Source organism: Oncorhynchus mykiss, chromosome 18, assembly GCF_013265735.2.
Source record: "Oncorhynchus mykiss isolate Arlee chromosome 18, USDA_OmykA_1.1, whole genome shotgun sequence".
Lineage (NCBI taxonomy): Eukaryota > Metazoa > Chordata > Actinopteri > Salmoniformes > Salmonidae > Oncorhynchus > Oncorhynchus mykiss.
Window position 1 is genome coordinate 48454413 of NC_048582.1, and position 26994 is coordinate 48481406.

General features: G+C 44.8%; 1 protein-coding gene across 8 annotated transcripts in view; it reads right to left on the reverse strand.

Annotated features, from left to right (window-relative positions):
- The window catches only part of LOC110496838 (receptor-type tyrosine-protein phosphatase U), a 269433-nt gene that overhangs the window by 62498 nt on the left and 179941 nt on the right, over positions 1-26994 (reverse strand). For all 8 annotated transcript variants that reach the window (XM_036952973.1, XM_036952976.1, XM_036952974.1 and 5 more), the window contains exons 5-11: positions 24642-24757; positions 16348-16519; positions 13169-13347; positions 12884-12998; positions 9805-10125; positions 7904-8013; positions 4338-4539 (exon numbers count right to left, since the gene is read on the reverse strand). In XM_036952973.1, the coding sequence (XP_036808868.1) occupies positions 4338-4539; positions 7904-8013; positions 9805-10125; positions 12884-12998; positions 13169-13347; positions 16348-16519; positions 24642-24757 (1215 nt within the window). The remainder of the gene's footprint in view (positions 1-4337; positions 4540-7903; positions 8014-9804; positions 10126-12883; positions 12999-13168; positions 13348-16347; positions 16520-24641; positions 24758-26994) is intronic.

Sequence of the window (26994 nt, forward strand, 5' to 3'; positions counted from 1 at the left end):
GGATGAAGGACAATGGATAGAACACACTTTAATTTATCATAATGTGTTTAAGAGGGCATGGTAGAGAAAGACATGAAGAGTTAAGTGGATAGTGGAGAGAGAGAGAGAGAGGAGACAGGTCAGAGGAGACTTGCAGTACTTTGTCAACTGCAGCTCACAGGTCAAGGGTCAAGCACTGACTGTGGTTCAATAGAGGAGACCTGTACAACCACACAAAAGTTAAGGAGAAAGACTGAGCCAGTGGGATTTACTTAACTTTAAAGCCACAATCTGTAATTTGTTTTACAGTCAAATGCTTCATCAATTGAAATGCCAATGAACAGCAGTGACTATTGCAGAGTGTACCTTTAAAAGGGGTGGAAAAGCCATTAATTAGCCTAAGGGTACAATCGGACACCCAGGGCTGTGACGCAGGTTGCATTCCGACCAGAAATACGACTTTCCCGAATTGGATCCTTTGTTCGTACACAACAAGGCAATTGAACTTATCCCAGAAGCTGCTCCAAGATGCCGCCGGCGGAGACACGGTATTCGGAGTGGACATCTAGTCCGACTCAGGAGGCGTGCACACCATCCACCGCTTCCGAATATATAACTCGCTAGTGAAGCTAGTCCCCGTCCAAACGGCCAGCTGGGTTCTCTGTACATTGAGCAGACAGGAATAAAAGTCTCCGGGAAGAAGAAGGTGTGATTGTGATATCGTACAGGAACTCAAGTCCATTCGTTCACCAGACCTAGAATTGCTCTCAATCAAATGCTGACCATATTACCTCCCAAGATAATTCTCTTCGGTTATAGTCACAGCCGTGTATATTACCCCTCAAGCCGATACCACAACGGTCCTCAAGGAACTACACTGGACTTTGTGCAAACTGGAAACCGCAGATCCTGAGTGCGCATTTATTGTAGCTGGGGAAAGCAAATTTGAGGAACGCTAAGTTCTATCAACATATTGCCTGTAGTACTCGCATTTCAAAAATTCTCTACAAATGTTACTCTCCCTTCCGGGATGGCTACAGGGCACCCCCGCGCCCTCCCTTCAGCAAATCAGATCACAACTCCATTCTGATCCTCACTTTCTGTAGACAGAATCCCAAAAAGTAAGCATCCGTGCTAAGGTCTATCCAACGCTGGTTTGACCAATCGGAATCCATGCTTCAAGATTATTTTGATCACGTGGACAGGGATATGTTCTAAGTTTCCTCTGAGAATTACATTGATGTATACACTGACACAGTGACTGAGTTCATCAGGAAGTGTATAGGGGATGTTGTTCCCACTGTGACTATTAAAACCTACCCAAACCAAAAACCATAAACTGAAAGCGCGAAACATCGTATTAAACCATGGCAAGGTGACTGGGAATACGGTCGCATACAAACAGTGCAGTTATGCCTCCGTAAGACAATCAAACAGGAAAAACGTCAGTACAGTACAGAATCAAAGTGGAATCGCAATTCAACGGCTCAAACACAAGACTTATGTGGCAGGGACTCCAGAAAATCATGAATTACAAAGGGAAAACCAGCCACGTCACGGACACCAACGTCTTGTTCCCAGACAAGTTAAACCCCTTCTTTGCCAGCTTTGAGGGTAACGCAGAGCCACTGAGGACTGTGAGCTCTCGTTCTCCGTGGCCAACGTGATTAAGACATTTAAGAGTGTTAACCCTCCCAAGGCTGTCGGCCCAGACGACGTCACTACACACGTCCTCGGAGAATGTGCAGACCAGCTGGCAGGAGTGTTTACGGACATATTCAATCTCTCCCTGTCTCAGTCTGCTGTCCCCAATTGTTTCATGATGTCCACAATTGTTCCTGTACCCAAGAAAGAAAAGAAAACAGAACTAAATGACTATCGCCCCATAGCACTCACATCTGTCATCATGAAGTGCCTTTAGAGGCTAGTTAGGATCACACAGTGCATTCTGAAACTATTCAGACCTTTTGCTATGAGACTTGAAATTGAGCTCCGGTGCATCCTGTTTCCATTGATCATCCTTGAGATGTTTCTACAACTTGACTGCAGTCCACCTGTGGTAAATTCAATTGATTGGACATTATATGGAAAAGCACACAACTGTCTATACGACGTCCCACAGTTGACAGTGAATGTCAGAGCAAAAACCAAGCCATGAGGTCGGAGGAATTGTCCGTAGAGCTCCGAGACAGGATTGTGTCGAGGCAAAGATCTGGGGAAGGATACCAAAACATTTATGCAGCATTGAAGATCCCCAAGAACACCGTGGCCTCAATCATTCTTAAATGGAAGAAGTTTAGAACCACAGAGACACTTCTGTCATCGGGGAGAAGGGCCTTGGTCAGGGAAGGGACCAAGAACCCGATGGTCACTCTGACAGAGCTCCAGAATTCCTCTGTGGAGATGGGAGAACCTTCCAGAAAGACAACCGTCTCTGCAGCACTCCACCAATCAGGCCTTTATGGTAGAGTGGACAGACGGAAGGCACATGACAGCCTGCTTGGAGTTTGCCAAAATGCACCGAAAGACACTCAGACCATGAGAAACAAGATTATCTGGTCTGAAGAAACCAAGAATGAACTTTTTGGCCTAATGCCAAGCGTCTTGTCTGGAGGAAACCTGGCACCATCCCTACGGTGAAGCATGGTGGTGGCAGCATCATGTTGTTGGGATGTTTTTCAGCGGCAGGGACTGAGAGACTAGTCAGGATTGAGGGAAAGATAAACAGAGCAAAGTACAGAGAGTTCCTGATAAAAACCTGCTCCAGACCACTCAGGACCTGGGGTGAAGGTTGAAGGTTCACCTTCCAAAAGGACAACAACCCTATGTACACAGCCAAGATAATGCAGGAGTGGATTTGTGATGAGTCTCTGAATGTCCTTGAGTTGCTCAACTTGAACCCGATCTCACATCTCTGGCGAGAACTGAAAAAGCTGTGCAGCGATGCTCCCCCTCCAACCTGACAGAACTTGAGAGAATATGCAGAGAAGAATGGGAGAAACTCCCCAAATACACGTGTGCCAAGCTTGCAGCATCATACCCAAGAAGGCTTGAGGCTGTAATCACTGCCAAAGGTGCTTCAACAAAGTAAATGGTCGGAATACTTACAGTATGTAAATGTGATATTTTTATTTTTTTAAATCTACACATTCGCACACATTTCTAAAAACCTGTTTTTCCTTTGTCATTATGGGGTAATGTGTGTAGAATGATGAGGGAAATTTTGATTTAATACATTTTAGAATGAGGCTGCAAAGTAACAAAATTTGGAACAAGTTAAGGGGTCTGAATATTTTCCTGAATGCACCTTATCACCTCCACCTTACCTGACACCCTAGAGCCTTCAATTTGCATACCGCTCCAATAGATTCACAGGCTCCCTGTTCACTCATGACTGCTTAGTCACACACACCTCCAACTCAATCATCAGGTTTGCAGATGACAGAACAGTAATAGGCTGATTACCAACAATGATGAAACAGCCTCCAGGGAGGAGGTGAGGGCCCTGATGGAATGGTGCTAGGAAAATAACCTCTCCCTCAACGTCAACAAAACAAAGGAGCTGATCGTGAACTTCAGGAGACAGCAGAGGGAGCACGCCCCCATCCATATTGACAGGACCGCAGTGGAGAAGGTGAAAAGCATACATCACTGACAATCTGAAATGGCCCAACCACACAGATGTGTGGTGAAGAAGGCACAATAGCGACTCTTCAACCTCAGGAAGCCCCTACCACCCTAAAACACTTTTATAGATGCACCATTGAGAGCATCCTGTCAGGCTGTATCACCGCCTGGTACAGCAACTGCACCGCCCGCAACCGTAGGGCTCTCCAGAGGGTGGTGCGGTCTGCCCAGAGCATCACCGGGGACACACTTTCTGACCTGCAGGACACCTACAGCACCCGATGTCAAAGGAATGATGAAACCAATAAAAACTGATTTGATTTAAAACAACACGAAAATAAGTATGGGATACTTTGCAAGCTTGGTGTGTGGGAGAAGGGAACTTATCTTCTTTGAACAAGACCCAGGAATCATATCATGTATGCTATCCTGATGCAGTGAAAAAGTATGAAAAATAATAAACAAATTAAGTAAGCTTTATGCAACATCTTTGTGTGGACCTAGCACTTGTTTCCTTCCACAGAATCTGAGCACCAGTCAGTCCTATCTCTCAGTCCAGAACAAGAAACAAGTGATCAAGTCAAACCCACAGCAACACTTCTAGTCTACCCCCAGTCCCAGCCCCCAGTCCCAGCCCCAGCCTCAACCCCTAGCCTCAGCCCCCAGCCTCCGCCGTCAGCCCCCAACCTCCGCCCCCAACCTCAGCCCTAACTCATGCCACACACCCTCACCGGAGATGTTGGTGGTGATCTCAGTGAGGGCGGTCTGCCCGAAGCCCTTGGCAGTGCGAGCTCTAACAGACACCAGGTAGGTGGTGCCGGGGTGTAGACCAGAGAACATGTGGTATGTCTCGTTCCTCAGCTTGGAGACAGTACGGCGAGGGCCCGGTACGTTGATACCCGGGTCGGATGACTCGATGCCCTGGTAACTGATCTGGAGACCGTGAACAAAACACATACAAATATGATCACAATGCTGTGTTGTAAGACTGTTGTTGCTGTAACAGATTTAGGAACAGGGAACAAAACACAAGCCATAGAATCACAATGAGCAGTCCCTGCTTACAAACTGTGAACATAAATTAATCACAGCGAGATTTCATTCTGCTTCCTGAGATCATACAATAGGTGTTGTTGTTCGTGTTATTGTTGTTGGATGTTTTGCTGTGGGTTGTTTCAATGTTGGGAGTCAAGCAGCGAGATATCTACAAATAAACAGGGGTTACTGTGCCTCTGACTGTGCCTGTGCCTGCCTGCCTGCCTTGCACCACCACCCACAGTGACTCCACCACGTAGTCCAAAATGAGATAATTTCTGAACTCAGAACGTCTCCTCTGTCACTACACAGACAACCCAATTATTTCTGCTGTTCTTCTTTTCTGCTTCACTCTCTCCTTCTCTTTCTCAGAGATCCTGTTTGCAGTGCCTCACTCACTTCTCCCTCTTCTATCATTCCTCTCACCTCTCTTATCTTTTTTCTTTCCCTCTCTCCTCCCCCTCTCTCTTCTCTTTCTCTCTTCTCTATCCTCTCACCAGGCAGCTTTGACACATCCCAGTTTCTCATTCTCCTCTCTCCTGATTCAACCGTCTATTCTCACTCCTCCATACCGCCCCTCGTTCACTCTCTGCCAAAATTAATCTTCTCACTTCTCTTCATCTTCTCCCATAGCTTCTTTCCTTTTCCTTTCTCCATATCTTTAGTCTCTTTTCCATTTCACCTTTAATGTCTATTCCAACAGCTTCTTCCTTCCCTTTCCCTCATTCTATCTATCAGGATTTCTCAATCTCACTATTTACATGTCTCTTCCTTTTCATCACACTCTCTTTCTGTCAGAGCAGACTCGTCAGGCCCAGACCTGTCTCTGTCTGGACACCTTTCATTCATTCAGCAAAGTCACCGCAGCCTGCCTGACTGCCGGATAGAAAGACAGACGCATGCCAGACTGCCAGGCAGACCTATTGCATCCATAAAGAGTAGTTACATTTCTCCTAACTAAACATGGTCAGAAAAGCTAAATATGAATGTGGCTTGATTGGTGTTAATAGCTAAAGTCTTTCTTTCTACTTAATGAACAGAAATCTCTGTATGCTCTAATAGTTGGCTACAGAGGTCTGTGGCAGGCGATTAGAGACATATATACAAGTCAGTGGATGCTCCTCAGAGGAGGAAGGGGAGGACCATCCTCCTCAGTGAATTTCATACTATAGTAAATATAATCACATATCAGCAAATAATTGATTAAAACACACTGTTTTGCAATTAAGGTCTACAGTAGCCTCAACAGCACTCTGTAGGGTAGCACTATTGTGTAGCCGGAGGACAGCTACCTTCCGTCCTCCTCTTGGTACATTGACTTCAATACATAACCTATGAGGCTCTTGGTTCTCACCCCCTTCCATCATCCCCATACACAGTAATTATGACAACTTCTGGAGAACATCCCCAAACCTATTAGAGCTCTTGCAGCATGAACTGACGTGTTTTCCACCCAATCAAAGGATCAGATAATTAATCTAGTACTGAAAACATAAGATACAGCTAGCTAGCACTGCAATGCATAAAATGTGGTGAGTAGTTGACTCAAAGAAAGAGAAAGACAATAGTTGAACAGTTTTCAACAAATATTTGTTTTTAAATTAAGGAGATCAAGAGAGAGAGGGATTTCGTCATTTAAAAAAAATGTTCAGTTTCACTTAACTGCATGATTGTAGTGGGTTTACTAACACATTAGTTATATTAGCTATGTTGACTAGGTTATTATTTTAGCTAATATGGGGACAACGTTGTAGGCTGTGTGTAGCGGTTATGACATGGTTTGGCTTGGAAAGGTTTTTTCGCCTGGTCACATACAGCTGATGTTTTGTTAATTGAAGTCCACAAATGAAGGGAAAAGGTGAGAGGGAATGTAACGTGACTGCTATGAAAGTGAACTGTGTTTATGCATGAACAGGGGTGTATGCATTCCGCCGATTCTGTTGAAAATCGTGTCTTAAACGGAAGCGAACAAAATAGGGATAAAAATAACTGAATTTGTTGTTTGCAACTCTTGTTTGCAACTGTTGGACTAATGATTACACCCTAGATAAGCTAGATGCCAGCAAGAGTGTGCAAGGTGGTATTGAAAGTGTCACTGTCTGTCCATGTGTCACTGTCTGTCATCTCAAATATTTCTCTCCACCTGTGTGAACCTAAGTTGTAAACTTTCATTCATAGGCTAGGTTGTAGCAACCTCATGATGGGTATAGGGAAAATTTGAGTATCATGTAGTAGCCTAAACCTATCGCTGTTACATTGAACCTGGTAAATGGAATATGAATGACAGTCATCCAACATGCTCTAATAGAAATAAGGCCATGGTCATGAAAAAAAATGGCACTGACCGCCACTGATACACATACATAAATAACTTGCCCCATGTGAAAGCATATTTTAGGCAAATAAGTAATTATACTGCTTGTCTCTATATAATTGCAGGGCTGCAGTCAGAGGCTCAGAGGCTCTACTAGCCTCATTATCATAGGAGCATATACAGAGACCTGAACTGTGGAGAGAGAGAGACAGGGAGAGAGACAGAGAGAGAGAAGCCTCCTCTCCCTATTCTCTTACTCGCTTTCTCTCTTCCTGCGCTAACTTTGTTACTTGAAGCGTCCTGACATCAAGGGGTCTCTTCTCGCCATTGTCTGCTGGCGCTACACACCACCCAGGCAGAGGAGCTGTAGGTGTATGCAGAGAAGAGTTCCCGGCAGGATATTTCTAGTACTTATCATTTGAGAGGAAGAGAGGATACATTCCCTATTAATGACTGTGGCACATGTCTGTACTGCACGGGAAGGCAACTGGATTCAGTGGCGAGCCAATTTTTGTTGAATTGGAGGGTTTAGGGGCCGTAACATAATTTGTACACTGCAAATTGAACACAACTAAGCCCAAAAAGAGATTGTATTTGAAAATAACAACAATTTTAAACATTGAGACACAATCATGTCTCTTTTGTTTTATTTGTGGGAGTAATTGATGAACAGATTTCCTAAATTAAACACATTGTTTGCTGAATACCTTGTGATTAGTATTTTTTTTTTACCCAAAACTGCCCCCCCTCCCCCACACGAAAAAAAACAACAACTCTTCTGTGTTAAACTGAAGGAAATTAGAGACAGATATAGATAAATCTCAATAAAATAAGCACAAATGATTAATTGGGAAAAAAAGAGAAAGACAGAGATTAAGATTGATCTCGAGATAGATCTGTGATTGCAAAAAGGTAGACAGACGGGAAAGTTGAGGGCATGTTCCATACCTCATACTGTGTGATGACCCCATTGGGCTCCACAGGCTCCTCCCACTTCAGAAAGATCATATCGTCTAATGGGGTGAAAGTTAGTGACTCTGGGACGATGCCACCAGGAACTGGAAAAGAAAACACAACATAAACATTCTGAGAGAACCCTCTGTTGATTGAATAGGGGTTCCTATAGGAAGGAAGTGACAAATTATATCCGGTTTCCAGCCCTAAAGACAGGCAAACTGATTTCAGGACCAGAAGATTTGATAAGTGTGTGTCTGGGTGCAAGAGTGCATGCGTGTTTACGTGTACATCTGTGTCTGATCGAAAGATGATGCTGCTACAAGTCATGCACGTTTTCGTCAACTAACAGACTGTCTGACAGTCACTCTGGCTCTGAGACTGTGTCTCAGGCGGATAGAGTCTAGAGCCCTGCCTTGTGGCTGACAGTTAAACCCGCTGTATCCTCTCTCTCTCTCTCTCTCTCTCTCTCTCTCTCTCTCTCTCTCTCTCTCTCCACAACAGTCCTGAGAGGAGCAGAAGACAACAGCCGCAGTGTAATGGCAGGGCAAACAAGAAATCCAAATGAGTCTGAGACTTTGTCTGAGACAGGGACTCTTGTTTTGACATGGGGATCATCAGGGCACTTGGTGTTATTTACAAAGCAGTGCATATGTTGAAGACACGGTTCAGTGACAGAGTTGGGAAAGTTCAAGCCCTAGAGATGACAAATGGCTTGTGGTTGTCTGGGACCCATGAATCTGTGCATGCGTATGTGTGTATTTGTGAGTGCGAAAACGACACAAAGGTAATTGTATTAGGTCTCCCTGTAGTCTTTTTGATTTTTTCTCTTGCCCAAAGAGAGCTCTGGGAAGGTGAGATATTTTCATTTCTCTCTCTACTTGCTTACTTCAAGTGCAGCTGTTCAACTGACTATGAAATGCATTACATTATAAGCAGGAGCACATGGGAGGACCTTGCAATTTGAAGATTTCAAAATGCAACCAATTTCATACAATGTATTGTAATCTTACAGTACCTCTCTTATTTATTTTACCGGGTAAGTTGACGGACAACACATTTTCATTTACAGCAACGACCTGGGGAATAGTTACAAGGGAGAGGAGATGAATGAGCCAATTGGAAGCTGGGGATGATTAGGTGGCCATGAGGACCAGATTGGGAATTTAGCAGCCAGGACACCGGGGTTAACACCACTATTCTTACGATATGGGATCTTCAGTGACCATAGAGAGTCAGGACACCCATTTAACATACCATCCAACAGACAGCACCCTACACAGAGTAATGTCTGCCCTGACGTATTGATATATATTGTTTTTTAGACCAGAGGAAAGTGTGCCTCCTACTGGCATCTAGTTTCCCATCCAGGGAGCAACTAGGACCAACCCTGCTTAGCTCCAGAGATAAGCCAGCAGTGGGATGCAGGGTGGTATGCTGCTGACTCTTGCATTGCCTCTCTCTCTCTTTCCCTCCTCTCTAATAGGTCAAGAACTGCTGTGAGCAATGTTTTATTGCATAGTACATTTGCTCTGACCTCCAACTTAAATCCATCTCGGTGAAATGTATATAATCTGCTGTTGTACACAGGAACTTGTTAATAGAAAGATAAGCAAAATCATCTCACCATTTCGCTGGTGGCCATGACTCTGACTGATACATTTTTCATCTGCTTCCATTTAAAAGGCTGATTTTTCATTTAGCTATGCTGATCCTGGAAGTCAATATTTGTGTTTTTGGGTCCAACACTCTCTGCGTTTCATATGAACTACAATCCATGCTGGGTAATAGAGTCCACTCACTGTTTTTCTCAGTCTGGAAGGTGACCTCTCTGCTCTCTTTCTTGCCCTTGACTTCAACTTTGCAATGCATGTTGGGTAATAGAGTCCACTTACTGTCCTCCTCGGTCTGAAAGGTGACCTCTCTGCCTTCTTTCTTGCCTTCTGGATTTTCCAGCGCCAGCCGGACGTGGACGGAGCGGAACGGGGGCAGGTCCCTCAGGGTGAAGTGTGATTGGTTCCTCTCTACAGAGAGACACTCCCTCACTGTGGCATTGTTCCCTGCGCTGCCCCCTGCAGGTGTGGAGTAACGGTAGCAGAGAGAGACGGAGTAGGTGTGGCAGCGCGTCAGGTTGTAGCCCAGAGGTTCCCACTGTAAGACTAGTTGACGAGGCTGGATCTCTATGGCTGTGAGGCCTCGCAACGCACGCATAGGCTCTGATAGGGGGAGGGGAGAGGGAGAGAGGGGTGGAAGAGACAGAGACAGACAGACAGACAGACAGACAGACAGACAGACAGACAGACAGACAGACAGACAGACAGACAGACAGACAGACAGACAGACAGACAGACAGACAGACAGACAGACAGACAGACAGACAGACAGACAGACAGACAGACAGACAGACATAGAACGACAGTGTGAGATGGAGTGATGAAGAAAAATAGAAAGATATGGAGAAAGAGAGACGGTTAGTTCCGATGTTTACATTCCAAACTCACCACAGGAAACTGTTTACATTTTTTTTAAACACCCTGGAGAGAGTACAACAACAGCACATTTTTTTTAAATATAATTTCACTCATACCTTCATTCTTACAGACTGCTCAGCTCCAGGACCAAAGACAATGCCCTATGAGCTGAGATGATGTGATATAGAACTAGCTAATTACTGATGGCATGTGTGAGACTGGGGTGACGAATCCTCGTGTCCCTGCCACGATAATGTCCAACAGGATCATATCATGCCTGCCAGACCGCAGCCACAGAGGCCGCTAAGATAGGGTTGTGTCTGGTAACTTATTCCCTCTAATAGTGCACTACTTCCTCATGGGCACTGGTCAAAAGTAGTGCACTATATGACATTTGGGATGCACCCTATGCAGACTAGAGCCCCATTAGGGAAGGTGCTATATGAAAAGATGGCTCATCATTATATTAATCAATCTACCACCCACCCAGGCTGCCCTCCCTGTCTCTGTCTGTCTGTCCAGCAGCACGCCACCCTGCAGCCCAAACCAACCCCACAGCAGCCAACAGACATCCAGGCCCACAGACTCACGTTGATGAGACTAATCAAAGGGACAAGCCAGGGGCGGGAGAGAGAGGAGGGTGGACGGAGGGGCGGATGGGGTGGAGGTTTATGTCAAACTGGCTGTCAGCCCACTCTGGGCTCTGCTGGCTCCAGCTCATCTCCTCTCCTCCTCTTGTCTTAAACCATGGTGTCAGTGAGCTAAAAGAGAGGACACCTTCTCACCAGGGGTCAACTGTTGCTATGAACACAATCAGCCTGGCTGTCCTCCGACCTACAGGTCACATGCTGTTACAGACACAATCCCAGCCTCAGGAGAGAGAGAAAGGAGGGATGGGGGAGAGGTCTGTTAGTGCCAGTTGGACCAATCATTGAGTCACTGTCATGGGTTAAGAGAGGTTAAAGCCTCTTTACGTTTATAGGCAGAAGCTGCGTAATACACGTCTATGCCTCAGAGGGGAGAGATGGAGGGTGGGGAACGGTCTAGTCGCGTCATGTCAGAAGGTAAATCCGCCCATGTTTTCAGTTTGCCCAATGTGCCTCCCCAATAGACCACAGAGTGATAATAGAAGTGGCCAGAGATTTAGTACTCTTCTTTGTTCTCCTGCAATGGGTGAGGTAAGCTGACGACATGTCACAGCATTGCTCAGGTTAAAAAGGTAAGTAAAAGAAAACACGTGTTTTGAATAGCTGGATATCCGACCAAAATTCATAATGCTATTCAAATAGTGAAATCATTTCAAACCCCCATCCCTACACTACATCAGTTAAAACTGGAGAGGGATTCATGAAAAGGGACGTAGCTGCATAAAAAAAGCCTATATAATAGCACCAGATAAATGTGTTTTATAGGCAAGGGCTGCTTCTAGCCCAAAACTTTCTGAGCTGGACAGGAAGAGGGGATATGAGACAGATTGATCTACAGCATGAGTGTCAAACACACGGTCCGGTCCGCGGGCCGGATCCAGCCCACGCGGGGATCCAATCCAGCCCACGCGGGGATCCAATCCAGCCCACGCGGGGATCCAATCCAGCCCACGCGGGGATCCAATCCAACCCACAGATGGGGAAACAAACTAAATATACTTAAAAATTACTAAAACCAACAGTGTTGAAATGAAAATGTGCCTATATTCATATTTTCTCCACTGTCCTGCTCACTAAAAATCACTAGACAGTCAGGGAGTATTCCAAATTCCAAATACAATGGATACAGGACAAATTTGGGCACATTTTTTGGCAAGGAAATATAACCAATATTCATTGCGCCCTCCGGACCTTGTTGTCCGAACACGGCCCCCGGGGCAAAATTAGTTAGACTTGACACCCCTGATCTAGAGTGTGTAGTGTCACAGGGGCTCTCTCTGCTCTCTCCCCTGAGATTGAGGCTCAGATCTGTGGGCGGCTGGGGCCTCGTGACAGGAAGGATCAGAGACTATGATAGATGACACGACGTCATGTCGGTCTACTTGACACATCTACAGGGAGCTGTTTCATAAAGATGAGCGCTGAGCGCTGGGGAGGGTAAGTACAGATAAGTGTGTGTGTGTGTGGTGTGTGTACGTGAGGGGGAGTGTAGTGGCTGTGAGAAGGTTGCAGAATCTTCACTCTACTATATAATTAAATCAACACACATCATTTAAGTGTACCTATCCATGCATACACACTGGCTTCTAAAGAGGTACCTACGTATATATCAGCCACTGAGCACTATAATCCACACACACATCCTCTCAACCGGTGGACAGCACGCCATTAGAGTATATGTTTGAATTTTGTTGCCCTGGTGTTATGGAGCATGTTATTATATGTGATCTCTCAGTGCCGTTCCTGAAGCGATAAACAAAGTTGAAGGAATGGAATAGATAGGAGTAGACTAGAGTAGGACAGAATAGAACAGAAGCTAGGTTTGGGTTTAGACCCATTCAGTCCCCCTAGCTCACCTGCACACTTGGTCCTGCTGACCAGGGGAGGTCCAGGCGCCCCTGTGCCTCCCTCCCCTGGTCGGGTCAGTAAAACACTGATACGGTACTCTGTGTCCGGCTCCAGATGCCACACCTTACAATAGAACAGAGTAGGAAAGTGTTCATTCAACGTTAATGTTGTTTTTTTGACTGTAACGGCAAAGTAATTCAGGGTTCTTTAATAACTGTTTTTAAGAGCCTGTAAAGAATGCTGAATGGCAAATTAACTTCTACGCGTACACACACGAGCAGACACACACAAACCTTATACGTGAGCGAGCCCACACCATGTGTCTCCGACCATGGTGATTGGCTGGCCCGGTACTCGATCTCACGGCGGATAACAGGGCCATCCCCCACGATGGAGTTGGTGTTGAGTTGAATGATCAGGTAGGTGGGGCCAGCCCGGAGCAGCTGGGGGGGAGCGATGGGGGTGGGGGGCACTGCCAGGGTGAAGGAAGGGGGAGAGGCCAGAGTACAGTGTTATACAGAGGACTTTTGAATGACTAAGTGAGTGCATGCAGGGGCATAGTGGAGGTTAAAACAAAAGGCCTTTTACACAATATTGACATATACTCTTACAATAAGTGCCATGGGATCTTTAATGACCTCAGAGAGTCAGGACACCGGTTTAACGTCCCATCCGAAAGACAGCACCCTACATAGGGCAGTATCCCCAATCACTACCCTGTGGCATTGGGATATTGTTTTAGACCAGAGGAAAGAGTGCCTCCTACTGGCCCTCCAACACCACTTCCAACAGCATCTGGTCTACCATCCAGGAACTGACAGGTACCAACCCTGCTTAGCTTCAGAAGCAAGCCAGCAGTGGTATGCAGGGTGGTATGCTGCTGGTTAACAAAATAACTGAGACAATGGTTTAGTAGCACTGTCTACCGTCTGTCAACTCCTCCTTTCTATCCTCAACAATATAAAAACAAATCTATGTGATCCGGCTAATTATAAAAACATCATCAATCGTTGTCAAATGAACAGAGATATCCAGCGTTCCATAGTTGTATGCCAAAAAAATACATTTCCACAAAGCATTTCCACAGAAGAAGCAACTTCTCCCGCAAAGAAAAAACAAGGCATGTTTCATGCTTTTCTTGTTTAGAATTTCCCTGGATTTTTTTCTGCTCGGCTAGAGCGTTGACTCACACAATCTTTTAAGATTGTGATTTCTGAGAGGCACTTGAAGGGAAGGGAATGTTCAATTTTCACCATAATGAATGTGAATTATTTGCGTGAGTGATTGCGTGTGCAATTCTGCATGCCCTTTCAACGTTAGACAAATAGACACACACATTACAGCAACATGTCCTGTGAAAAACACAGTTTACACAGAGTACACAACATACAGTGGGGCAAAAAATGATTTAGTCAGCCACCAATTGTGCAAGTTCTCCCACTTAAAAAGATGAGAGAGGCCTGTAATTTTCATCATAGGTACACTTCAACTATGACAGACAAAATGAGAAAAAAAATCCAGAAAATCACATTGTAGGATTTTGAATGAATTTATTTGCAAATTAGGATGGAAAATAAGTATTTGGTCACCTACAAACAAGCAAGATTTCTGGCTCTCACAGACCTGTAACTTCTTCTTTAAGAGGCTCCTCTGTCCTCCACTCGTTACCTTTATTCATTGCACCTGTTTGAACTTGTTATCAGTATAAAAGACACCTGTCCACAACCTAAAACAGTCACACTCCAAACTCCACTATGGCCAAGACCAAAGAGCTGTGAAAGGACACCACAAACAAAATTGTAGACCTGCACCAGGCTGGGAAGACTGAATCTGCAATAGGTAAGCAGCTTGGTTTGAAGAAATTAACTGTGGGAGCATATATTAGGAAATGGAAGACATACAAGACCACTGATAATCTCCCTCGATCTGGGGCTCCACGCAAGATCTCACCCCGTGGGGTCAAAATGATCACAAGAACGGTGAGCAAAAATCTCAGGACCAAACGGGGGGACCTAGTGAATGACCTGCAGAGAGCTGGGACCAAAGTAACAAAGCCTACCATCAGTAACACACTACGCCGCCAGGGACTCAAATCCTGCAGTGCCAGACGTGTCCCCCTGCTTAAGCCAGTACATGTCCAGGACTGTCTGAAGTTTGCTAGAGAGCATTTGGATGATCCAGAAGAAGATTGGGAGAATGTCATATGGTCAGATGAAACCAAAATATAACTTTTTGGTAAAAACTCAACTCGTCGTGTTTGGAGGACAAAGAATGCTGAGTTGCATCCAAAGAACACCATACCTACTGTGAAGCATGGGGCTGGAAACATCATGCTTTGGGGCTGTTTTTCTGCAAAGGGACCAGGACGACTGATCCGTGTAAAGGAAATAATGAATGGGGCCATGTATCGTGAGGTTTTGAGTGAAAACCTCCTTCCATCAGCAAGGGCATTGAAGATGAAACGTGGCTGGGTCTTTCAGCATGACAATGATCCCAAACACACCGCCCAGGCAACGAAGGACTGGCTTCGTAAGAAGCATTTCAAGGTCCTGGAGTGGCCTAGCCAGTCTCCAGATCTCAACTCCATAGAAAATCTTTGGAGGGAGTTGAAAGTCCGTGTTGCCCGACAACAGCCCCAAAACATCACTGCTCTAGAGGAGATCTGCATGGAGGAATGGGCCAAAATACCAGCAACAGTGTGTGAAAACCTTGTGAAGACTTACAGAAAACGTTTGACCTCTGTCATTGCCAACAAAGGGTATATAACAAAGTATTGAGATAAACTTTTGTTATTGACCAAATACATATTTTCCACCATAATTTGCAAATTAATTCATTAAAAATCCTACATTGTGATTTTCTGCATTTGTTTTTCTCATTTTGTCTGTCATAGTTGAAGTGTACCTATGATGACAATTACAGGCCTCTCTCATCTTTTTAAGTGGGAGAACTTGCACAATTGGTGGCTGACTAAATACTTTTTTGCCCCACTGTATGTACATAGGTGAAAGAATGTTTCCACAATAGAACGTAGAACAGGGAAGATTTTGCTAGTTCAGAACACATTTCCTATGTGTGTGTGCATTTTAACGTGTGTTTATGTGTGTGTCCGTGTGATTGACTAAGTGAACCAGTGCTTGTGTGCATGTCGAACATAAGGAGAAGCTGTTGGAAGTTGTTGGGTGGGGACGGAGGTAGGACATATGGAGGAGGGCATTAAAGATATCCCAGAATGGTAGCTAGGTGTCATGGTCGGTTAGTGGTGTCTTAGGGGAGGTGGTGTGTGGTGCAGTGTGCTACAGGACAAACGTGCCGTGTGTGTGTGTGTGTGTGTGTGTGTAAACAAAGACACATTATACGACATAACATCGTCAATAGCTAGACATGTTTCCACTGTGTACCGGACACATATTTACGATACTATGCTGTACACACTAAATAAACATGACTATACGGACTGGCCGTACTATACCTCTGACAATGAGCTCGGCGAAGTTGGACACGGCAGCTCCGCGTGCGGACTCTGTGATGCAGCGATACAGGTCCTGCTCCCCTCTCTCAGCCTCCACTTGGAAGGTGGCCATGAGACGCTTGTGGCTCAGACGCTGGATAGAGGACGCCGCCACAACCGCACCGTTACGACGCTGCAGAGAGAGAGAGAGAGAGAGAGAGAGAGGGAGGAGAAGGGAGGGGAGGCAGGGAGGGAGAGAGTCACGCTAACTGACCCATACACAGGTGAGTATCTTTACCTGTGTAGACACCCCCTCTGTCACTGCCCATAAAAACACCCAAAACACACGGTCACATAGAGAGAGTCAGGTTACCCTAACTAACATTCAGACAGTTATGTTTATTATAATGTACAGTACCAATCAAATGTTTGGACACACACTCATTCAAGGGTTTTTCTTTATTTTTACTACTATCTACATAGTGAAGACATCTAAAATATCATATTTTACACGATAACATCTATATTTTAGTTTCTTCAATGTAGCCACCTGTAACGATCGTTGTCCTCCTCAGATGAGGAATATGAAGGATCGGACCAATGCGCAGCGTGGTAAGTGTTCATGTTATTTATTTGAACAGAAACACTAAACAAAATAACAAAGAGAGTGAAACGAAAATGAAACAGTTCTGTATGGTGAAACACAGACACCGAAAACAACTACCCACAACCCATAGTGGGAAAACAGGCTGCCTAAGTATGGTTCTCAATCAGAGACAACGATCGACAGCTGCCTCTGATTGGGAACCATACCAGGCCAAACACAGAAATACAAAACATAGAATACAAAACATAGAATGCCCACCCCAACTCACGCCCTGACCAAACTAAAACAGAGACATTAAAAAGGAACTAAGGTCAGGATGTGACACCACCCTTTGCTTTAATGACAGCTTTGCACACTCTAGGTATTCTCTCAACCAGCTTCATGTGGAATGCATTTCCAACAGTCTTGAAGGAGTTCTCACATATGCTGAGCCATTGTTGAAAGGTTTTCCTTCACTCCGTGGTCCAACTCATCCCAAACCATCTCAATTAAGTTGATGTCAGGTGATTGTGGAGGTCAGGTCATCTGATGCAGAACTCCATCACTCTGCTTCTTGGTCAAATAGCCCTTACACAGCCTGGAGGTGTGTTAGGTCATTGTCCTGTTGAAAAACAAATGATAGTCCCACTAAGCGCAAACCAGATGGGATGGCGTATCGCTGCAGAATGCTGTGGTAGCCATGCTAGTTAAGTGTGCCTTGAATTCTAAATAAATCACTGACAGTGTCACCAGTAAAGCACCATCACACCTCCTACTCCATGCTTCATGTGGGAACCACACATGCGGAGATCATCTGTTCACCTACTCTGCGTCTCACAAAGACACGGCAGTTCAAACCAAAAATCTCAAATTTAGACTCATCAGACCAAAGGACAGATTTCCATCGGTCTAATGTTCATTGCTCGTGTTTCTTGGACCAAGCAAGTATCTTCTTCTTATTGGTGTCCTTTAGTAGTGGTTTCTTTGCAGCAACATGAAGACCTGACTCACGCTGTCTGAACAGTTGATGTTGAGATGTGTCTGTTACTTGAACTCGGTGAAGCATTTATTTGGGCTGCAATCTGAGGTGCAGTTAACTCTAATGAACTTATCCTCTGCAGTGGAGGTAACTCTGGGTCTTCCTTTCCTGTGGCGGTCCTCATGAGAGCCAGTTTCATATATCCTATGTGTGTGTGCATTTTAACATGTGTGTTTATGTGTATGTGTATGTGTGTCACGTGTGATTGACTAAGTGTGCCAGTGCTTGTGTGCGTGTCTCATCATGAGGAAAACTGTTAGAAGTGATTGGGTGGGGAAGGAGGTAGAGAGAGAGAGAGAGAGAGAGAGAGAGAGAGAGAGAGAGAGAGAGAGAGAGAGAGAGAGAGAGAGAGAGAGAGAGAGAGAGAGAGAGAGAGAGAGAGAGAGAGAGAGAGAGAGAGAGAGAGAGAGAGTGTGTGTGTGTGTGTGTGTGTGTGTGTGTGTGTTTGTGTGTGTGTGTGTGTGTGTGTGTGTGTGTATGGACTGACCTTCATGTCTTAAAGTAATGTCAGAACTTAAAGTAATGATTGACTGTTGTTTCTCTATGCTTATTTGAGCTGTTCTTGCCATAATATGGACTTGGACTTTTACCAAATAGGGCTATCTTCTGTATACCACACCTACCTTGTCAAAACAAAACACAACTGATTGGCTCAAACACATTAAGAAGGAAAGATATTTCACAAATTAACTTTTAACAAGGCACACCTGTTAAATGCATTCCAGGTGACTACCTCATGAAGCTGGTTGAGAGAACGCCAAGATTGTGCAAAACTGTCATCAAGGTAAAAGGTGGCTATTTGAAGAATCTCAAATATGAAATATATTTTGATTTGTTTAACACTTTTTTGGTTACTACATGATTCCATATGTCTTATTTCATAGTTTTGATATCTTCACAATTATTCTACGACGTAAAAAACTAGTACAAATAAAGTAAATCCCTGGAATGAGTAGGTGTGTCCTAACTTTGAACTGTTACTGTATGTGTGGCCTTGAGATATAGCCCTCCATAATGGGATTGTGAGTGGGAAGGAAGGAGAGAGACAGGGAGACGATGAGGGACAGATGAGGGTACCATGGGAGGTGGAGATAATAAATACCTGATATATGTCATAGCTAACATCTTGGCATGGGGAGGTTGCATGCCGGGCTCCTGACACACACATCCATACACGCACACACACAGACAACCCGTACTAATATGCTCGAGGCACAAGAGTGCTCGGATCAACGAGGGGAACGGGAAATGACAAGGCGTTGCCTGTCACACACATACACACACACACACTCAAAGCGTGAAGTTTTTCCAGGTGCAGGAGGCTATATGCTGCTCCGCTCTCAGAATAATGTATCCAGGATGTTATATCAACTAGCCCACTTCTCTTCATGCTTTTCACCAGACAGTGTCTGAGGAGAGCGGACATTTGCTCAAAACTATGAAACTGCTTATGGGAGTAATATAGCATAAATGTATAGATTATTGCCTCAGTGACAATGTTAGTGGTTGTGAAAAGTATAATTGGGTTTTTCACTTCCATAAGCCAATGTTGGATCACATTTTAAATTAGTGTAGGTGTGTGTGTGTTTGTGTTTCAATGTACATTCATTCAGTCAAAACAAACAGACAATCCTACAGATTGTCATACAAATGGAAACATCCAGTATTAAACCTGTTTGTCTTCCATCTCTCCCCCTCTCTTCCCCTAAGCCCCATATCACACCATAATGAGTTTCTGTGGTAAATCATTCATTAATTCAGGATTTCCAACTGAACACAAACAAATGTTGACGTTGTCTAAAGATCTAAACAGAATCAGAAACAGAACAAGCAAAACTCTCTGATAGAAAGACAAAAGAAGGCAATACAGATGAATTGAATAAGAATTCTTATGCAAACAATTTGTTTGGACTATTTAAACACACACATGAGTGAGGAGAAAACACTCAGTAGGTCTAGAGAGATTCCCCTCACAGCAGAGGAGATCAAACAGAAAGTAGCAATTACTGTTAATGAGAATAAGAGAGAAACACGCGCATGCGCGCGCACACACACACACACACACACACACACACAATTACAGAGTTGAGGGGAGAAAAACAGAGAAACGTGGAGTTAAGATTGGAACAGTACACAGCTAATACATTAACAGAAGACAATAACGGGTTGAGGAAACAGATTGTTCCTCCCTGCTGTTACCAATCCGTTCTAACCTTCATGAGTAGAGAGTCAGAGCAAACGTTGGAATCTGGTTTCAACTGGGAGACTATAGCTCAGTTCACCATATGTGTACTGTGTAAAACGTGTTCAATCCAATATGGGTGTTAATGCTGTCATGCATCCTTGTAGAAGAGATGTACTTCAACCAGGGCGGCACTTCAACCAGGGCGGCCCATCCATTACGGCGTTAGGGGCTTGTATTGGATTGTATGGATTGTATTGCCAGCTACTACATTGCTTGCTATTGGGGAAGACAGCAGCATTGAAATTGTACGATTTCATCAGATGATTTTCACAGAACAAAGTAAATGGACCACCCTGGGATGCTGAATTGCAAGTACTAAACAGATAGCGCTAAAGAGCAAATTGCGATGAACTTGTAAATAAATATTCATGACCCATCACCGGTCGTAGGACATAGCGGTACACCACATATAAAACCTTCTCATGGATCTGGTGCTCTGGCTACCGGCAATCTGCTTGTTGCCTTTTCCCTGTGCTTGTGTCACCAACGCACTTATGAGCACTGCTCGTTCTAAAACAAATACTTTTTGTAATTTAAACAGTGGCAACATGTGCAGCAGTGGTGATTGTTTTTACATGCAAAAGTGAAATATGTGTATCTGACACCACCCCAAACAGTGTGTGTGTGTGTGTGTGTGTATGGGCCTGGTTGTGCATGTGAGACTGTATGTGTTTGTCTGTGTCTGCGTCAGAAAACAACAGAAAGGATTAAACTGGTAGGTTGTTGAACTCTTGAAAGAGGAGAGGCTTTGGATACAAAATACTTCAATACAGAAGAAAGAAAGAGAGGAGGAGAGGAGACGGAAAGAAAATGGAGGAATGCGTCGTCTTCCCTCCTGCCGTCCTTCTTTCCTCATCGATCTTTTCAAAGGCACTTAGCTTCAACGATGCAGAGAGAGAGAGTGAAGGCTTTCAGACCCAGGTTCCAGTTAACTAATATTAGCTCAAATTCATGCAGCAGAAATGTAAAATATTTTGAGAGATTACGTCATGAAGGAATATGAGTAACTATCAACTAGCAAACCAAAAGGCCACACAAACAGTAGTCTGTATGCAGGGACCCTGCCCTCTGTGTTTGATGATGTCATACTGCTGGGTCTATCTTTAATTCACTCAAGTATAAATCAGACCTCATAGAAAGAACAGCACACTTCTATGCATTTATACATCTAGAATCCTTGATGGTGAAACTGGCAAGTCTGTTCGCAATATTCCAACAACAAAGTAACAGTAAACAACATTGTGCGCTTGATAGAGCATCAGCATATGTAACGGATTTTTTTTTTTTTACCACACTACGCAACACTCCCCTCTCTGCTTTGTCAACAAAACTATAACAACAGCCATGGGGAGGAGAGTGGCTGTTTTCCCTGATGAGGATTCCATATTTAAGCCCAAATGAAAGCATCAGTCTGTCTGTACTCTCTCCTCCATCAGTCTGTCTGTACTCTCTCCTCCATCAGTCTGTCTGTACTCTCTCCTCCATCAGTCTGTCTGTACTCTCTCCTCCATCAGTCTGTACTCTCTCCTCCATCAGTCTGTCTGTACTCTCTCCTCCATCAGTCTGTCTGTACTCTCTCCTCCATCAGTCTGTCTGTACTCTCTCCTCCATCAGTCTGTCTGTACTCTCTCCTCCATCAGCCTGTACTCTCTCCTCCATCAGTCTGTCTGTACTCTCTCCTCCATCAGTCTGTCTGTACTCTCTCCTCCATCAGTCTGTCTGTACTCTCTCCTCCATCAGTCTGTCTGTACTCTCTCCTCCATCAGCCTGTACTCTCTCCTCCATCAGTCTGTCTGTACTCTCTCCTCCATCAGTCTGTCTGTACTCTCTCCTCCATCAGTCTGTCTGTACTCTCTCCTCCATCAGTCTGTACTCTCTCCTCCATCAGTCTGTCTGTACTCTCTCCTCCATCAGTCTGTCTGTACTCTCTCCTCCATCAGTCTGTCTGTACTCTCTCCTCCATCAGTCTGTCTGTACTCTCTCCTCCATCAGCCTGTACTCTCTCCTCCATCAGTCTGTCTGTACTCTCTCCTCCATCAGTCTGTCTGTACTCTCTCCTCCATCAGTCTGTCTGTACTCTCTCCTCCATCAGTCTGTCTGTACTCTCTCCTCCATCAGCCTGTACTCTCTCCTCCATCAGTCTGTCTGTACTCTCTCCTCCATCAGTCTGTCTGTACTCTCTCCTCCATCAGCCTGTACTCTCTCCTCCATCAGTCTGTCTGTACTCTCTCCTCCATCAGTCTGTCTGTACTCTCTCCTCCATCAGTCTGTCTGTACTCTCTCCTCCATCAGTCTGTCTGTACTCTCTCCTCCATCAGTCTGTACTCTCTCCTCCATCAGTCTGTACTCTCTCCCCCATCAGTCTGTCTGTACTCTCTCCTCCATCAGTCTGTACTCTCTTCTCCATCAGTATGTACTCTCTTCTCCATCAGTCTGTCTGTACTCTCTCCTCCGTACGTCTGTACTCTCTCCTCTGTAAGTCTGTACTCTCTCCTCCGTACGTCTGTACTCTCTCCTCTATCAGCCTGTAATCTCTTCTCCATCAGTCTGTACTCTCTTCTCCATCAGTCTGTACTCTCTTCTCCATCAGTCTGTACTCTCTTCTCCATCAGTCTGTACTCTCTCCTCCATCAGTCTGTACTCTCTCCTCCATCAGTCTGTACTCTCTCCTCCATCAGCCTGTACTCTCTCCTCCATCAGTCTGTCTGTACTCTCTCGTCCATCAGTCTGTACTCTCTCCTCCATCAGCCTGTACTCTCTCCTCCATCAGCCTGTACTCTCTCCTCCATCAGTCTGTCTGTACTCTCTCCTCCATCAGTCTGTCTGTACTCTCTCCTCCATCAGTCTGTCTGTACTCTCTCCTCCATCAGTCTGTACTCTCTCCTCCACCAGTCTGTACTCTCTCCTCCATCAGTCTGTACTCTCTCCTCCATCAGTCTGTACTCTCCTCCATACGTCTGTACTCTCTCCTCCATCAGCCTGTACTCTCTCCTCCATCAGCCTGTACTCTCTCCTCCATCAGTCTGTCTGTACTCTCTCCTCCATCAGTCTGTCTGTACTCTCTCCTCCATCAGTCTGTCTGTACTCTCTCCTCCATCAGTCTGTCTGTACTCTCTCCTCCATCAGTCTGTACTCTCTCCTCCATACGTCTGTACTCTCTCCTCCATCAGTCTGTCTGTACTCTCTCCTCCATCAGTCTGTCTGTACTCTCTCCTCCATCAGTCTGTACTCTCTCCTCCATCAGTCTGTACTCTCTCCTCCATCAGTCTGTCTGTACTCTCTCCTCCATCAGTCTGTACTCTCTTCTCCATCAGTATGTACTCTCTTCTCCATCAGTCTGTCTGTACTCTCTCCTCCGTACGTCTGTACTCTCTCCTCCGTAAGTCTGTACTCTCTCCTCCGTAAGTCTGTACTCTCTCCTCCGTACGTCTGTACTCTCTCCTCCGTACGTCTGTACTCTCTCCTCCGTACGTCTGTACTCTCTCCTCCATCAGTGTCTGTGTTCTCTCCTCCTTCAGTCTGTCTGTACTCTCTTCTCCATCAGTCTGTACTCTCTTCTCCATCAGTCTGTACTCTCTTCTCCATCAGTCTGTACTCTCTTCTCCATCAGTCTGTACTCTCTCCTCCATCAGTCTGTACTCTCTCCTCCATCAGCCTGTACTCTCTCCTCCATCAGTCTGTCTGTACTCTCTCCTCCATCAGTCTGTACTCTCTCGTCCATCAGTCTGTACTCTCTCCTCCATCAGCCTGTACTCTCTCCTCCATCAGCCTGTACTCTCTCCTCCATCAGTCTGTCTGTACTCTCTCCTCCATCAGTCTGTCTGTACTCTCTCCTCCATCAGTCTGTCTGTACTCTCTCCTCCATCAGTCTGTACTCTCTCCTCCATCAGTCTGTACTCTCTCCTCCATCAGCCTGTACTCTCTCCTCCATCAGCCTGTACTCTCTCCTCCATCAGTCTGTCTGTACTCTCTCCTCCATCAGTCTGTCTGTACTCTCTCCTCCATCAGTCTGTCTGTACTCTCTCCTCCATCAGTCTGTCTGTACTCTCTCCTCCATCAGTCTGTCTGTACTCTCTCCTCCATCAGTCTGTCTGTACTCTCTCCTCCATCAGTCTGTCTGTACTCTCTCCTCCATCAGTCTGTACTCTCTCGTCCATCAGTCTGTACTCTCTCCTCCATCAGCCTGTACTCTCTCCTCCATCAGTCTGTACTCTCTCCTCCACCAGTCTGTACTCTCTCCTCCATCAGTCTGTACTCTCTCCTCCATACGTCTGTACTCTCTCCTCCATCAGTCTGTCTGTACTCTCTCCTCCATCAGTCTGTCTGTACTCTCTCCTCCATCAGTCTGTCTGTATTCTGTCCTCCATCAGGAATGTCTCCGTTTATGTTTGTCTTGTAGGTGGCAACGGCTGCACACACACACACACACACACACACACCCTTACCTCCAGTAGGAAGGGTTCTGTCTCTGTAGTTTTGCCCGTGGCGACACACTGGAAGGTGGCATTCTGCCCTGCATTGACCTCCACATCCCCCAGCCGAGAGAAGTGGGGAACCTTGTCTGTAAAGAGCGAGAGAGAGAGAGAGAGAGAGAGAGATCCTCTGTGATACTGACGCACTGACAGTTCCTTATTATCATATGACTACACACCTCCAGTAGGAAGGGTTCTCTGTCTTGTCTCACACACACAGAGGACGAGAACATCAGTGCAGCAAATTCTCCCAGTCGTGCCTGTGGGCAGTGACTTCACGAAGACACAGGCTGTTCAACCAAACTTAGTTTCTGCTCTCAGAGTTCTACAGTATGTGAGAAGACTTTCTCTCCCTGTCACAGACATCAGAATGCCTGCAGTGCAACTGTAGCAACTTATATACTGTAAGTACACTTACAGTAAGTACCCTTATGAGAACAGCTATACATTATTTCTTTCATACACTTCAACATCTTTATCAACACATCAATCAACACATCACTTCAGCGTTATTCTGTGGTCTATCCCTTCTTAACAGTTCAATTGCATTCTTAGGCCACCATTCTCCCCTTGAAAAGGCTATGAGAAAATGTACACTGAAAAATATCATACAGAAGAAATTCTAAGAAAAATGTACAGACCGTGGTGAGACTCCTGTGGTTTCCATATCCTAGTTCTCTTGCCTCACTGTTCCAAAGAGTTAGCTAGCTGTAACACACCTTGTATCGTGTGCTTTGTGGAGCATAGCAACTGTCACAAACATCGTCTTGGAAATGACCGGACCAAGGTGCAGCGTGGTGAGCGTCTTTATTTAAAATGGCACCAACAAAACAAGAAACAACAAAACAACGCTTACGAGGGCTATACATGCCACTAACAAAGACAACTACCCACAATTAAGGTGGCAAAACAGGCTGCCTAAGTATGATTCCCAATCAGAGACAACGATAGACAGCTGTCCCTGATTGAGAACCATACCCTGCCAAAACATAGAAACCGAAAACATAAAAATAAATAAACTAGAATGCCCACCCTAGTCACACCCTGGCCTAACCAAAATAGAGAATAAAAGCCTCTCTATGGCCAGGGCGCGACAGCAATAGAAGAAGCCAGTTAGAACACACTAGTCCAGTAAAGTGCATAATTGCATCTACAGTATCTGAAATCACAGGGATTTGATTTGATGTTTTCTAACCTGTACGAGATCCCATCAAACTGCTCTGAATGGCTACAACGGTTTCTCTGGGTTCTGCCTCAGCTCTAAAATGAGGAAAAAACTGTAAAGGGGTGCTAATAGTCAAGACTTCTAGAAAAGCTGGTTAGTACATACCTGTAGTTTGCTTTGCTTAAGCATTAACCCCTCTCTGGCCCACAACTGAGTTTTATAAAATACTATTTAACTTATGACCCTTCTAGATAGGGGTAAAAACCTAAACAATAAATTAATACACTCTACATTACCTGTATTTGACTTGCAATTTAACCTTTGACCTTTGTGCTAGAGACAAATGCTCTTCTTTGCAGTAAAGGTTTACTATTTATATTGCTTTGTCTTGTCTGTGTGTGTGTATGTTCAAAACTTAATAAACAGAGTAAAAAAAATTTTAAAAAATCATATATGTCATAATTTGATTGATTTCTGACTTCGGTACGTGTATCAAACACTTGGCTCTAAATGTTGAACAGTCGGGTTTATCAACAAAATAGGACATATATATTTTGGAAAGTTAAAATCATGTATTTATGATGTACTTACTTGTGTGTGATGTGTCAAACTGACCCAGAACATCACCCGTGTATAGCCTTTCGGAATGTTTAAGGCACTGAGATGTTAAATTCAACTTAGTGAAGAGCTTTTTACATAGTTTTCTACTATTCTGATTGGCTGATGCATTGAAATGACGATATCATTTAAATAAACCCATAAAATCTGTACAAATGTTTCCAGTGATTTACCTTAATGGTAGGTAGGTCTATACTACAGGAACAATTGTATTATTTGGTGAGCTCTATACAGTAGCAACTCAAGAGGAAAAGGCTGGGAGACAGAAACATTGTGGCACAAAAATAGAAAGTGATACTTTTGCAAGCATGTGGTATTCTTTTACACCTGCAAAGCGAGCCCCTCAATAGATGTGTGAGTACTTTACCCAGTTGAGTTTTGTGTGACTATGAACGCAACACACTCTATATTGAGAATAATGTGATGAGGCCTTGGTGGTGGCTCAGATTGTACAGAGACGGACTAGTGAGCAGATGAAACCCTGTCATAAAAACACACACTCGGGAGTGTATCACAGTGCGTCTACATATTTATCCAGCACCT